The sequence below is a fragment of the Toxorhynchites rutilus genome, chromosome 3 (assembly GCF_029784135.1).
Source record: "Toxorhynchites rutilus septentrionalis strain SRP chromosome 3, ASM2978413v1, whole genome shotgun sequence".
In the NCBI taxonomy this organism is placed as follows: Eukaryota; Metazoa; Arthropoda; class Insecta; order Diptera; family Culicidae; genus Toxorhynchites; species Toxorhynchites rutilus.
In genome coordinates this window covers 58,671,730-58,686,694 of record NC_073746.1, presented here as the reverse complement: position 1 = coordinate 58,686,694, position 14,965 = coordinate 58,671,730, and the positions used below count along the sequence as shown (strand labels likewise).

The following is a 14,965-nucleotide window of genomic DNA, read 5'->3' as shown; positions in this document are numbered from 1 at the left end:
TTTTCTAAGAGTAAGAAAGGAGCGCATGAAGGAGAACAATATCTATCTTGGTCTGGGCCGTGTATGTGGCAAAGTATGCGGAAAGCTTATTTGTCTTTTGTTTCGCTCGCTCGTCTTAATCTTCTATTGCTGTACCATGTATATTATACAAATGCTTACCAGTATTTGTGAGTCATGACATTTTCTGTTATGTTGTGTCTCATTTAATGTCATAAATCGGGATGACAAAACATGAGCTAAAAATCAATTTTGGGTGTAGAAACCAACTCAAATGAACAAGTCATAACAACAAGGAATGTCATCAAACGGTAGAGGATCAAACAATACAAAACAGAGAATGCGTAATGTTCTATATTGCTAATGTTTATTTGCTTGAATTTGTCTATACAACATCGAATTCATTTTATACCAAGTACATTTATTTTTCTTACATTTGCTTCTTGTTTTTGCGTCAATTTTTAACCATTTATCGGTGATTATGTTGTTTTGTGTATTCCCATGTATACTCTTTTTTTTCATATAATACCTCTAACAAAACCAATTTTGCGAATCCTTTACAAATTTTGCTACCTTCCTTCTCAGCTATTACTCGCTTAGATTATACATACCAATAACATTGTTCTAGGAATCATTGCTAGTGAGCTTCTCCTCCTTCCATCCTCAGGATACAGTTTTGCTGTTTTCAATAAAATAATACCCTTACCTACATCGAATCGAATATATTACTTACTCTTATTGGCTAGTGTGTTATTTTAGTACTTTTTAACGCGTATGATGAGTTCATAATTATTTACAAAACAAACGACAATCGGTGTTTTAGTTTCCGACTCTCAACAGGAGTTTATCGAAATTTGTTGTTTTAATCGTTCTTCTACAGTACAGGAGATCATTCAATCTTTAATAGTTTGCTCGCTCTATCTCTCTCTCCTTCCCTCGTTAGGGAGCGAAAACATTTTGTAAGTTGTGAGCTATAACTTTTTTTTTTGAAAATGAAAACAAAAATCCAATTGCAACATTACAAACTACCGATCGAAGTTGGATAGCAATAAATAATACCCCTGGGGTGGTTTGTTTCTACACTAGTGAAATGTGATGATCAATATTTACAGATGAAACTTGTGATGTGGAGTTGTGTTTCGTTCGACGGTTTGCGAGAATGAGTTCTATAGGAGTTGCTAATACTGTAGAGTGTGTATACGTGTACGTGTGTTTGTGAGTGTGTCGAGTTAAGTTCGGAAATCATACCCTACGGGGCAAGCCTCTCTGCTCGATGAACCCTGGCTTACCGTCTCTAGTTCGAGGGGCTTCGTGGGGATGGTGATTGGTGGGGTGCCGAAATGGACGACGCCATACTTTGGGAGGGATGATGGTGGGCCTGTGGAATCTGGTACGGGCTGAACCGGGTGAAATGCTTCGCCCGGAGATCCGGCGATGGGGTACCGGCGGAACTGGCCGGACTGGTCATGGTTTGGTTTGGTGGTGGGGGAGGAGTGGTCCTGAGTGGGGGAGGTGGCGGAGCGGCGGCAGCGGCCGCTGCTGCAGCTGCAGCTGCATTCGGGAGGAAACCCGGTGGGATTTGTGGCGACCATTGGCTCTGCCACAAGTGTCCGAGGTTGAGGGCACCAAGATTTGGCCGCTGGTACATCTGGGGAATCAACAGGTCACCGTACGGAGCGGCACGGCCCCACATTTGCAGGTGTTGGCGTGCTTTCTCCAGCAGCGCCGCCTGGGCACCGTCCGGATCTTGTCCTGCGCCTCCAAATTGAGCCATCAGCGGATCCGGGAAAAGTCTCAGAGGTGAGCGAAGGTGTTGCTCCAGCAGCAATGCGTCCATGGGATCCCTGTAAGAGAAGAGGAAAGAAAGCAAGGGTTGAGTTTCGTGTTCATAGATTGTTTTCTTCAAGCGAAGCAATTATAAAATGATAATGAGAATGAGAGTCGTGGCAGCGAGAAGCTTAAGCGCGGCATGATGATGAGAAGAGCCCACAGCACGCGAACAGCTAGCGATCGTAACGAACTGTGGTTATGCTCGGTTTACATCGTAGGCGGGGCAACTCAGCGAAACTATGACTACGATGTTGACGGAATGATTTATTGGCGAAACGCAAAATGAACTGACACGCAATCGCTAGGCGTTTAAGTTCCGAGAAACCAATGGTAGGAATGAGATGAGAGAATGTTGTTTACCCCCCAACCCGGCAGCACTGCCGTAACCCCAATATGTGTGTATGCATGGAGTCGGTAATTTCCCAGCGAAAAGTCATCGATTCCTTTGATCTTGCCGCCCCATTGAACAGATTACTCCGTACAAAAGTGCATGTAAATTCAGGCCACTTGTGTGTGCCAAAGGTTCGCTCGGTGGCCAAGAAAATCTTTTTTGTCTTTTTTCCACCGACACTTAATTATCATATTATCATCCAATTTAGCATTCACACTGTGGCTCGAAATCACATAGCTTTACTGTCGGCCGCTCGGCGAGTCGCACTAATAGCCGCTGAAAGGTCCAAATGTGTCCGTTGCCTGCCCGCAGATTTTTTTTTTTTTTTTTTGCTGTTGTTTTTTTGTGAATTCCATACGGATGTTGAGGAACCTCGCCGAAGACTCCGCACACTTGAGAGATGATGATACGGTTAGGTGTGAAGCTGGCCGCTTCAAGCCATAGCAACAGTAACAACAACAAAAAATCACGCAATCTTCTCCCAACGAAGGTTCTCCGATGAGACGTGATAAGTATCCCTCGAGGGGCATCCGAACCGAGCCGAGAAGATGAAAAAGTTGACCCGCCCCATGAAATGCCGGAGGAAAATCGATCTTCTGCTGTGTGTTCTTCGCGCTTTTTTGTTGTTTTGTTTTTTTTTGTCTTTAAAACGAATCGCACTAATTGCATCTTCTACTAATGTTGTTTAATATACTTTTTATAGATGGATTAGCAGTTGCTGCTCGCGGTCGATAGCGATCTCATTCACATATGTTTTTGTTTTCGATTCCCGCGCTTTATCTCGCCGTGATTCACCTAGATACCACTAGCATCGATTGGAACAGTTTCCATTTTCACACGATCATAAATAAATTAAGAGGAGAACCTGTGCTTTCGGGACGGACTCGCCTCCTTCTTCGCAGCGGCGTCGGTGAAGAGAATTTCCAACATATCATCATCATCATCGTCGTCGTCGTCGCCGTTGTCGCCGTCGTCCTGTGGTCTCTACACACGCGTGGACCAACGTGGTCAACGGCGAATTCCCTGGCCCTGGTCTGGTTTCGAGGTTTCGGCGTTTCTCGTTGCGCACCGCGCGCTCCCGGCTCCCGCTTGCCTGCGGCGGGGGTACTGTTGAAGCGCGTTTTCATCAAAAGCCACTACGCCGCCCTGTAATTTGCGCCGGTGCCGCGCGTGATGATATTAGCCAAAGGGTCCAGCCTCTCTTTTCAGCCTGGTATCTTCTGTGAATGAAACCGGTGCGCTCTCGGTGCAATCCCGGTCCGGCCCGGACCATACCTGGGAAAAGGGTGGAAATATCGATTTTTTCCTTGTCTTTCGCTTCTCTGGGCCAGGCCAGGCGAGGCTAGCTTCTGCACTCGTTCGGGATCGACCCCGGCAGCGGCTGCTGCTGCTGCTGCTGATGCTCTCGTGAAGGTCGTGTGGAAGGAACAAGGAAGGTGGGTGGGACGACTATGAGACGGGAAGGCACTTGTGCTCTGTGCATCATCCGCGCTGCCTGTCTGTCTGTCTGGACCGGGGCTCGCGCGCTCGATCTCTTCCCTTTCGCTTCGCGGACAGGTAAAGACAAAAGAAAACCCCGGCAAAACTGGAACTTTCCGATGGTGATTCGCTGATTAAAGGCCTTTTTTCCACTGCATCTCTCGCCAGGTTTGGGTGATGGTGGCGGGGTCGATGGAGGGCATTGATGATGAGGCGGTACACTTGTATACACACACACGCGGTGAGTGTGAGGAAAACGTATCATCAGGGCAGATTTCTTCACACCTCGTGTACAACAAATTAGTGGCTTTCTGCACATGCACAAAGGCAATTGTGGAAGCTTGGGGGACAGAGCGGGAGAGTGTATGTGTGTATGTGTGAGTAGGACTCGAGGCCGGTGACGAGGCTATCATCGGGCTGTTTTGATCGCGTGATTGCAGCGTGATTTGGCGAGCGGCAGAGGCTGAAACAGGTGCTGGCGGCGGCTTCCGGCGAATAGAAGGGTAATTTTAGCGACCGTGGTGACTCGTCGAGGCGTGATATCGATTGTGTGCATGCATTCGAGCCAATCGCGATGATGAAAATCAATTTCTTCGAGATAGGATTTCGTAGTCACTGTGAAAACGACCAACTTTTCTCACGAAGTTTGAAAATTTTAATTAAGGAAAATTAACACTTGACGGTTGATTCTCACAGGGTTTGTAGTTTAGAATAAGAATTGCATAGGGTTTCGAAAATTCCATAAAAATTATCTACCAAAATTTTCCCCGGTTTTCTTCAAAACATGTATAAAAACTGTCCCAAAAAGTAATAACACGCTTTCAACCTGCAACCATACGGGGAATATCCTATTGGGTGTATCCTACGGTTTTCATTCCAGCGACAAAGTGAATGTAAAAACCTTTAAAAATTCACGTGCCTCCCTCTAAATGATTTTTTTTTTCAAAGTAGTGTATTCGTCAAAATCATTACAAAAAGAGGACAAAAATTACATACAGTTGTAAAGAAAAAAAAATAAACAGCATTACGTAATTTTTTTTTCTTTGAAAATTCACTGCAATTTGCATACAAACGTATTTCATACAATGGGAAGGATGTAAACAAACCATTGTGTGTATTCATTTTCTAATTTATATTACTCCAAATCCTTTCTGTTTCAAATATCAGTGATTCAGTCTAGGAAATAAATAAGTAAACAGTAAAAAAGCAAAGCATTGTAAATAAAGTGATGCTCGGGGATAACATATCTCAATATTTTGTATATCCTCCATGATTCTTCATTACTGCCATGAGTCGTTTGGGCATACTTTCGACCAAATTATGCAACATTTGTTGAGGAAAAATCGTAGTATTAGTAGTATAAAGTATTTTTTTCATCCAGTGTTGTCCATAGAAGCCTAATGGGGTTGAGGTCTGGAGACTGGGTTGGCCACTGAAGCATTTGAATCTTTATGGGCTGGAAATAGCGTTTTGCAACCTTCGAGGTGTGCTTGGGGTTATTGTCCTGTTGGAAAATATAGCCCTTCATATTCATTTTCCCAAGTGACTTCACCTCTAAGACGTAAGATTTTTTCCATCGATCTTGACCGGGAAATTGAAAATTGACTCTCCTCTCAATCGCTTCACTCCGACTACTTCGACATTGGTCGTCAACACAATTTGAATTGACTAGAAAATGAATTGACGAGCGTTGAGAGCGAGGATGACTAATGCACTATTCTGGGAATGGTTTTCTTCATTGACGTGACTAATCAATACAAATCTGCCTCTTCATTCAACCTTACTTCAATCCAGACTACTAAATCGTCAAAAAAACGCAGTGGTGCTATTTTTATTTCGCTCATTGTACATTAGGTTGCCAACGAATGTATGGGAAAAAAAGGACTCTCAAATTTCAAATAGTTACTGTATACAAAATGTTCACCACATTTACCAAGACATTTGGCATCAAAATATATTTTTCGAAAAAACAAAATTCCTCCCTTGGGTGATTTTTCGATTTTCAAAAAACTCAAACTTTGACCGCTTTCCGTCACTCTTCCTTAAATCCGATTGAGCTTATATTTTGCATTGGGTGTTTTTTCGAGGTAGTGAACATTTTTTATGGGGTTACTTTTTGAAATTCGATATGACCATTTTCATTGGCACCCTAGTGTACATCTTCTAACGGAGGCGATCTGACGTAGTGGCCTCTCACGCAAAATGTCACGATTTCAATTCTCACTCCCGACATGATTCCAAAAATGAAATAAAAACGCGAAGAAACAACCTACATCCTCACCTCCTCCCCGTTTATCTAAATAAAGATGATGTGGTCTGCCCTTTTTGACCTCCATTTTTGTGTATCGATTGTTTCGGGATGAAACAGCAAAACATTCATTCGAATGAAAACTGCTATATTCAATATACTGAGCCAGCGTGAATAAGGTGCAGCTTGAAATGCAATAAGATCACTATTGAGTGATGATTTCCCAATGAAGGTGACTTTGTAAGGCCCTGATGTCGTCATATAAGTTTTCTACACAATTCGTAGTTTGAACTGTGTTAATGTCCCTCTAATGGTTTAATAAAATAAGTAAAAAAAACTTTTTAAGTTAATCGGTTTCATTGTGATTAATCATAACAATGTACTAAAAGCTAGAAAATAATTAGGCAAGTAGCAGTTAGCAGTTATCACACCCCTTCCTTCATTAATCTAGGGCATTGATGAGACTAAAATAAAATCGTGGGGCATATAATGGAATCATTAACTGTGGATCATGGAAATTAAACGTGAATTTCATTCCTTCCTTTCCTACTGAATATCGTCCTTCCCAAATCCTTTAGAATCCAATTGTTCGCTTTCCTTTTCCTTAATAGACGAATTCACCAACTCACAACTCCAAACACTTTCATTTTTGGTTATATAGAACTTAATTAAAATCACTTTTCCGTTTAACAAATACTATATTTTAAATTTTTCCGGTATTTATTCCTGTACGATTGTGGTAATACTGATCACTATAGCAATTCATTCTACCACCCATTATACATGGTCAATAGAGTTTCGTTCGTGTTCGAGTGTATAATTTTCTGAGTGTATTGTGAGTGTAGCTTATCTGTGTTATTTGTATTTGTATGCATAATAACTGGGTCGTGAGAAAAATACATATGGCCATTTTATGGTGGGTTTTGGAAAAAAATATATTGAAGTAGCCACATCATTCGATTTGTATTTTATATAAATAACTGTGTTCTACTAGTCAAGCCCTTTCTTTTGATACCCATATTGATGGAGTTATGAGAAAATATGTAATCCGCCATTTTGTAGCGGCCGCCATCTTGGATTTTCAAGATCATGAAATACACAGTTTTATAGTGACTGCAGAGATAAAGGTGTATTCCAAATTTCATATCAATCGATCAACAGGAAGAGGGTCAAATTTCTATTAATGTGGAATAAATGTGGGGCGCTACAGACAAACATGTTGCAAACATACAAACATGTTACAGGGCAAGCTAAATAAAACCGTTTAAAAATAAATACAAGGAAACGTCACAGGGCTCTGTATTTTCACGTAAACCAACATCACTATTTTTCAGTGTAAATATAGAGCGTTTTAATGACGAAAGCTATTGACAACGCCGTGTAAGTAAGTAAAGTAGTACCACGTCGGCTACTTGATAGGAAACACAATAAGAGCGATTATAATTTGACATTAAGTATGGGAAACAATACAGGAACATTAAGAAGCTACTAATTATACAATACAATACAATAATTAGTTAATTATTGTGAAGAGATGGTAGTAAGATCTTGTTATTTGGACAAAAACAGCGATCCTAACGACCGCCCCAGTCACCGGGGGCTCAATCCAATTGAGAATCTATTGTCAATTCTAGATGATTGATAAGAGATATCAAGAAGCCCCAAAGATCAAACTGGAAGTGTACCATAAGATTTTGAGAGGAAGGGTCATAAATAACTAGATTGAACTTTTAGACTAACTTTCAACCATTTCAATACTATATATTTTTGTATACAATTTAAACGACCAAAACGATCTCAAATTGAACGGAAAACCTCTGGTAACACTGGCGCACGGTCAGAAGAATTTTACTCAAACGAGTGCAACGGCTTTGCCTTTTGAAAGCTTTTAACCGCACTGAAGGCACATAACTTCTCGCAGTACATTGAACAGCGATCTGCACTAACCGCGGCGGCTTCCAAACTAATTACACCGGGACGCAATTATAGATGTCTCCACACTGTCCCATTAATCTGTCAAACTGAGCTCCTAACACTCTGGCTGACCGACCACTCAGCGGAAGGTGTGAAAAGCAGCACCTTTTTTTGCGCGCGCGCGTACCGCTAAGCATAATTTACGCATAATTTGAATAAATTGTGAACATAAAAATTGAGGCGCGGAAGAAGATGAGAGAAAAAAAACCATTTGCGTCACAAGTGCCCAGGGCTGCCAGCGCGATGGTCATCGCCACACGGACACGATAGCGGTACAGGAGTCTCACTCAAAAAACACTCCTTTTCAATGTTCGGCGAGTGTTTTCCTTCGTGTCCCTTGGGAGGGAAGTGATAAGGTCTCGCCGGGCCAGGCCGCAATGGGTGTAAAAATGGGCATGTAAGTGCACCGGGAAGTGCATGCTGTTGAGCCGTAATATTCCGCGCCGCGTCCCGGTTGTAGCATAATTTTTAATTTAAAACTTCATGATGAAATTATGCAAAACATAGTGGGTAAAATGAAACGTCGGATGTTGTGTGGTGTGAAAAGGAAAAGAAACACAAAATTTCAAATTTGACCAAAGCAGGGATGAAACGACAAGCGGAAAATACAGTGTTGTCATTTGATTGAGCGGTCACGTTTAGTGCCGAATCATCGCTGCCAAATTCAGCCCTGCCCAGAGAGCCCCGCTCTATCGTATGAGTTAATTTCATTATGATTCCTGGCCCTTTTTTGCTGACTTCAGCACGCAGAAGCATACGCGCAGTGTTCTTTCTTCTATTATCTCCGAGGTTCTGCCGAAATTCCGAAAAAAGTGTTGATTACAGAGCGGCATCCTCCACGTAAACTGTTTATTAACGTGAGCCCAAACTAAATGACTGCTAAAAGTGGCCGTAATTGTTCGGGGCAGTTGTTGTATGCGCGCGGACACTGCGTCCTGCGTCCAGTGGTCCCCGGATCGTACGGGGGTCGGCAGCCCCGAACCGAACCTCGGCAGAAGGAATCGAAGCAAATTATTATGTTTTCGTGGTGCACCCATCATCGTGTTGTTTCTCCGGCCGGTCCCACCCCCCAAAAACGGGCTATTCGAGTTCGCCGCGCGAAGGTAATGATTGATAAAAATTTTCGTGAGCTGGAAGTGGTAATCCTTCCTTTGCCGAGTCCCTGAAACAGAGAGAGCGAAGCGTTGCCCCGAGAAGGATAATTTATACGAAATTGATGAATTTTAATGCCTTTGGAAGTATTACGCACATATGAAGACGTATTACGTTCCGGAGCTTCGTGCGATAATTTATGATTTCACAGCACCTCTGGAGAGCGCTCTGCGGAGTTCACGCGAATTGGCCGGACAGACAGCGAGACGCGGTCGTGTCCTTTCGGTGCCTTGCTCTCTGAAGGTATTTTTCGGGGGGCAATTACGCCGCTGCTGCGATGTTGCCACATTTACGCTACTGCCGGTGGAAGTGCAATTGAAATAATTATACAAACCAAGCGGGAGGATGCGGTGTCTTGGCCCCATGATGGCAGGACCTGCCGTATCATCAATCATACCATCCCGTCAAAGTTTTCACCGGCGGCGAAAGCCGACGCGAAAACACGAAATGTTTTATGTGACTATCATCGTGTTAGATTAATTGCGGAGTCGTTTCTCCAAGGTGTTGATTATTGGGAGCGGAACGATTCGTCATAAACCCCGGGATAAAAGATGCCGATCAACCGAAAACTGGAACTAGTTGTTTTGAAAATATGCTCAATGCAAAAAAAAAACAACCAAAGCGATGATTTTCATAATTACGGCATCACTTTTATCTCTGCGTTCGCGTTATTTTTCGGTTGGCGATAAAACCCCAATGGCCCCTCCAGGTGAGTATTAAAACCACGTGCAAATTACCCATAGCCTGCGCGCACTCCAGCCGCTATCTTTACGAGCCGTGCTTGAACGTGTGGCAGCCTTATTGTCAATATCTCACAGAACCTGTCAAATCTTGAACTGTAACGTTTTTGTCGAATTTTCGACGGTATTTGGCCGCCGCGCGATAGTGTCATAAAATGGATTTTAGTAGCCCATTCGCCCCTCGTGCGCATTTTGAGTCATCCGTCCGATGATGGGTCGATAAAAAAGGATGTGTCGTAAAAACCGTCGCCGTATCGCGTTCGATCCATTTCACGGGATCTCCCTCTCGTACCTGGGGGCAACGTTTCGTCGCCGAAACCCACCACCATCACCACCACCCCCTCCGGAGCGCTGACAGCAGCCCATCTTGGCGGTTCTTTGTGCTCTCTCATCTCGTCTCATATCTCAGTCTGGATTTTTCCCGGGGGCAAACATCAATATTCTCGACACCATGGCCTGTGAAGAGTCCGTGTGCTGGTCCCCTGTAATTACGACCGGAATGCCGCCGCCGACGTCGCCGCAGCAGCAACTCACTTCCCTCCGATATTCCGAGAGCGCGTAATAAACATAAATATAACGCGATATTAACAGTCGTCATCTTCATCCTTCCTTTCCGATCAGAGAGAGATTCGAACCTTCCCATGCAACTCGCGCTCTCATCTCACGCCTCCCAAACACCTTTCCACTTCGCGCAGATAATATGAGGACCGCTTGCACTTTGATTAATGGCGGAAAACTAACGCCGAAAACAATTACTCCGCTATAAACCATTTCCCGTGTTGCCATTTTCGTTACAACAACGCAACAGGGCCCCCCCAAATGGTTAGTCAGTCTCCCCAGAGCGTTGCGGGAAACAAGATTTACGAGCTAAATTAGCGTTATTGATTGCGGCACATCGGGCCAGATCGGGCAGTATGCATTTTTGTTACACCGGTCCACGGTCCCCCCTGGCCACGCTCTGGCCTATCCCTCGAAGCAACGACATTGTCCATAGATGAAAATCATTTGACCCTGTATTGTTGGCGTAGTGGACAGAAAATATTTTCTGGATATATTCTACTTTGTAAGCTATCACTATCCACAGTGGATATTGAATTCTAATTTCATGTTTTGAACACATCTGAAAAATGTGATAATACGGTCTATTCAATTCAAATAAAATAGTCAATAACATAAGTCATATAGTCCTAGTCATAGCCAATAGAATCAGTTAATAAAGTTAATTTGTTTGAATCTCAGCTTAGAGAAATCGGTGTGTTGGTAAACAAATTAATCTCCACGAAAAGAAAATTCATAGAACTCTAAAAAAAATCCATCGAATTTCATACTTCTTAAAGTACATTAAGTCACAATTAATATCGTCCTACTCCTAATCAAATCCCAATTTCATTAACTGAAACAATTTCGTAGAGAAAATCGCCTACCCAGGTTATTCATTCATTTGTAAGCATATCTTTGCGAGACCGATTCAGCCTCGTTTATTATTATTCATCTGACGGTCCATTGATACTCGAACACCAACATAAAAAGTAAAAGAATTGAATTTTAAGCGAAGATTATAGTCAAAATGGTGAAATCAAAACAAACATCAAATGAAATTAGAAATTTGGTGATTCGACATTATACAAATAGGATAAGCCAAAGCGAATGGTCAACAGAAACTGATCATCTGAACAAACGATTATAAAACTTTTTATTGAATATGGCCAGATTGAACATCTCCAACGAAATTTTTTAACTAATCCGTAAGAAGAAGGCATCTAAAGTGCATCGAAGCTTGCAGATGTTCAAGGATAAGGAAATTTCAATGTTTTTGGATCGGACAAAATGTTTTCTGTGGTGTTGCGAAAACCAAATGAAGAACTGAAACTGAAGAATCTTCGAGCAACCGAATACATGGTAGGCGTTCTGTGGTGGCTTTGGTTTCACTGTATGTACATCTGTTATTTTCGTAGAATGACCACTGCATTTGTAAGCGAGCGAGCGCTATTTGTGATATCAACAAAATCTCGGTATGTGGAATCTATATCAAGGAAGACTGTTGGCTGCTCGCTAACTGGAATGCGACTGAATTCTTTCATACAATAAGAAGTATATAAACAATAATAAGTTGCAAACGGACGAGGCTTAAGTGGCATAATTCCCTTCCCTCCGCAGTAGCCTGTATTAGGTCCTCGTAATTGATAGACAGGATAGGTAAGCTCAGAATTAATGTCTGGGAAAACTGGAATGCTCCCAACTATCGTTAATGTAAGCAATTTACGGACTTGTGATCGTATTTTTAATATATAGAACCCATGTATATTGGTATACTAATCATCGAAATTCTTTCGCATCAAAAATATTTATTAAAGTTGAAACTTCATAAAAACGTGACATGGTTTCAGGTTAAGATGCAAACCTTGAAGAACCTGAAGAACCTTGTCCTACGTAAAAAATAACATGTTACAATGATAGTATGAAATTACACCCCAGAAAACCTTGAATTTGCTGCAAACACTTCTACAAATTCTTTCATCTCAGTTGATGACAACGAACACTTGAATCCGAAAACTTGAAAAGCAACACTAGCTGTTTTTGCAGATCAGTAACTACAACAAAATAAAATCGATATTAACATTTAAATCTTATAAATGTTTCTTATCAATCAACTTGCCTTAGTTCCTACACACAAAATAAATTTTAAGCAAACTCGTTGACAGCCTGATTTATTTAATGTTATGAAGCTATTTGAATGAGCTGAAAAATAATATCTGATAATTATTTTTGAAAAGGATTTGAAAGTTGCGCCAAAAACACGCAAACTGTCGGCTGCTTTTAGGGTCACCAAAAGTTTCTTTTAAAGAGAGTTTATATATCGTTATCATTGTCAAACCAATCGTATCTAAGTATCACATGATCGTCATACAGAGGTGAAAAGAGAATAAAAAGCAGCTCCATAAAATATGCATTTGTTGCTCTGTGTGAATCGGTCACTCTCAACGAGCCTGGCAACAGACGGGAGTATAAAATATGTCAATTTCGAATTTCAGCACCGCTTTAGAAAGCGACCAATCAATAGCATTTGTTGAGGCTGATGGTTAATTTTGAAGTTTTTTTGAAGTTTTCAATTGTTCTACGAGAAAGTTGGGACAAAACCCCACTAACCATCGTCCCTTTTCAAGATTCTAAGATTATTGCATAAAATAATGTCATAGTCCTACGTTAACATTGCGGTCGTGTTTTGAATATCACCTTTTCAATTTCCTTTTTTCTAGTTCATTTAAATCAGAACCATTTCATGGATCAAATGGACTTCTGACGGTAACAACGCAAAATTATTTTTTTCAAGACTCGATCTACCAACACGAGAATTTATAAAAATATTATGGAAAAAAAAATAATTTTGAAAGTTTTTCCCAGTGAAGAATATTACATATAATTGATACAATAGGGTATCCACAAATTCCTGGAATAGCTCTGCAGTTCCGTACGGAACTTGTGCGGTACGAAATTATTCCGTCAGCAGCGTGTCATCCCTGGCAGAAAAGATACTTTTTATTGTGTTACAGCGTCAAATTCACAAATAGAAGCAACTTTTTTAGGAGTGTTTAAAATCCCAAATGATGTCAAGCAGGGAAGGAACTTTTGCCATCTCGACGTAAGTATTACTTGCATCATTTTCATTAATAGTACAGGCAAACCTGTTTTTGCGCGATCCCTTTTTGTGTCATTCTACTTTTTTGTATCTCTTTTTGTGCGATTGTATTTAAAAAAAGCACACATACCAATAGCATAAATGATGAAATCGCACGAAAACAGTCACATAAACGCGAAATCGTACAAAAGCGATCGCATAAAAACAGGTTTAGATTTCTTATGCCAATAACTCGTCTTGAATGTATTCTACACCATATTATAGAATTAAATTGAGATCTCATAAGTATAAACGGAAAATGTTTTCTGAGAGTAAAACAGAGAGCGTTAACAACTCGTTAAAACCTTTGATGCGTGCTTATTTGCAAAGTGTCTCTTTTTTTGATCTACTATATTGCTTTTATACTGCTATGCCAAAAATTTCATACACAAACTCGCCTCTAGGTAGAGTAAATGCTTAACCAGTGTGGGTGGATAGTGTTTTTAATGATAATTTTTTTCATTTAACGTAATGAATAGGGATGTCAAAAAATGAATAAATATTTCTTTTGGATACACCTGGTTTGGTGCTTGCTATTTTCATCTATAGTGGTAGTTTTTGCTAGTGCTGTTAGGTGCCCTTTTGATGATCATGATGTCACATTTCTGGTGACATGATGTATGATGTCACGTTTGGTTCTGTGGTGGATCGTTTCGGTAGAGGGAGGAAACGCAAAACGGGTACACAAATTAATACCAAGAGCATACCACAAGTTTCTGAACGAACTATCCGCCAAAGAATCGCAAAACATTGTATGAGAAGGAATCTTGCTTCCAGATCTGCAAGCCGGTAGAATATTGGATGGTAGTTCCGTGGACTAATGGACGAGCTTGTAAACAAGAAATTGGGTATATTTGTATAGCGTAAGCCGGGAAAGGAACTCCAGAAATGAGACGTTCAAGGCCCCGCGAGTAAACGTTATGGTTTGGTAACATTCTTCGTGAATATGTCGATAACTAGTTCAAAAGGGTCCGGAAAACCAATTTGTGTTTCAGCAAGTCAGCCATCTACACACACATCAAGAAAAACATCGAGTCGCTCTTTCGTCCATGCCATATTAAACCCCCCAAAACCGGATTTAATTTTCTTCATGAATTTCTGTGAGCCATTCTCGATGCTCGCTTCGATAAAACCGGAGTCGCAAACGAACAGACCTACCTTAAGCCACCTCGAGAGAGGCCGGAACCATATAGGGGCCGGTACTGCGTTGAAGAGTTCTTCGAGGTAAATATTTCAGGAGTGAGCAATTTTTGTCGATGCATTTTAATTTTTTACCCAAAATAAAACTCCATAGTTTCTTGTTTTTTTTTTTTGCAAATGAAGTTCCAAATGAATACAATAAAAAAAATATCAAATGAAACGAGAGTGTCATTATATACATATTCATGAAAAGTTAAAGAAAATTGAAACGAACTTGACGTCTGGCGCTTCATTTTGCAGATGTGATTATGCGAATATTATAAGAAGTTTATGCCGAA

At 41.2% G+C, this 14,965-nt stretch overlaps 1 protein-coding gene across 2 annotated transcripts in view; it reads right to left on the bottom strand.

Annotated features, from left to right (window-relative positions):
- Positions 1-360: 360 nt before the first annotated feature.
- The window catches only part of LOC129778003 (T-box protein H15-like), a 79,821-nt gene continuing 65,216 nt past the window's right edge, over positions 361-14,965 (bottom strand). For both annotated transcript variants that reach the window (XM_055784626.1, XM_055784627.1), the window contains one exon: positions 361-1,841. In XM_055784626.1, coding sequence (XP_055640601.1) covers positions 1,292-1,841 — 550 coding nt within the window. In that variant the 3' untranslated portion in view covers positions 361-1,291. The remainder of the gene's footprint in view (positions 1,842-14,965) is intronic.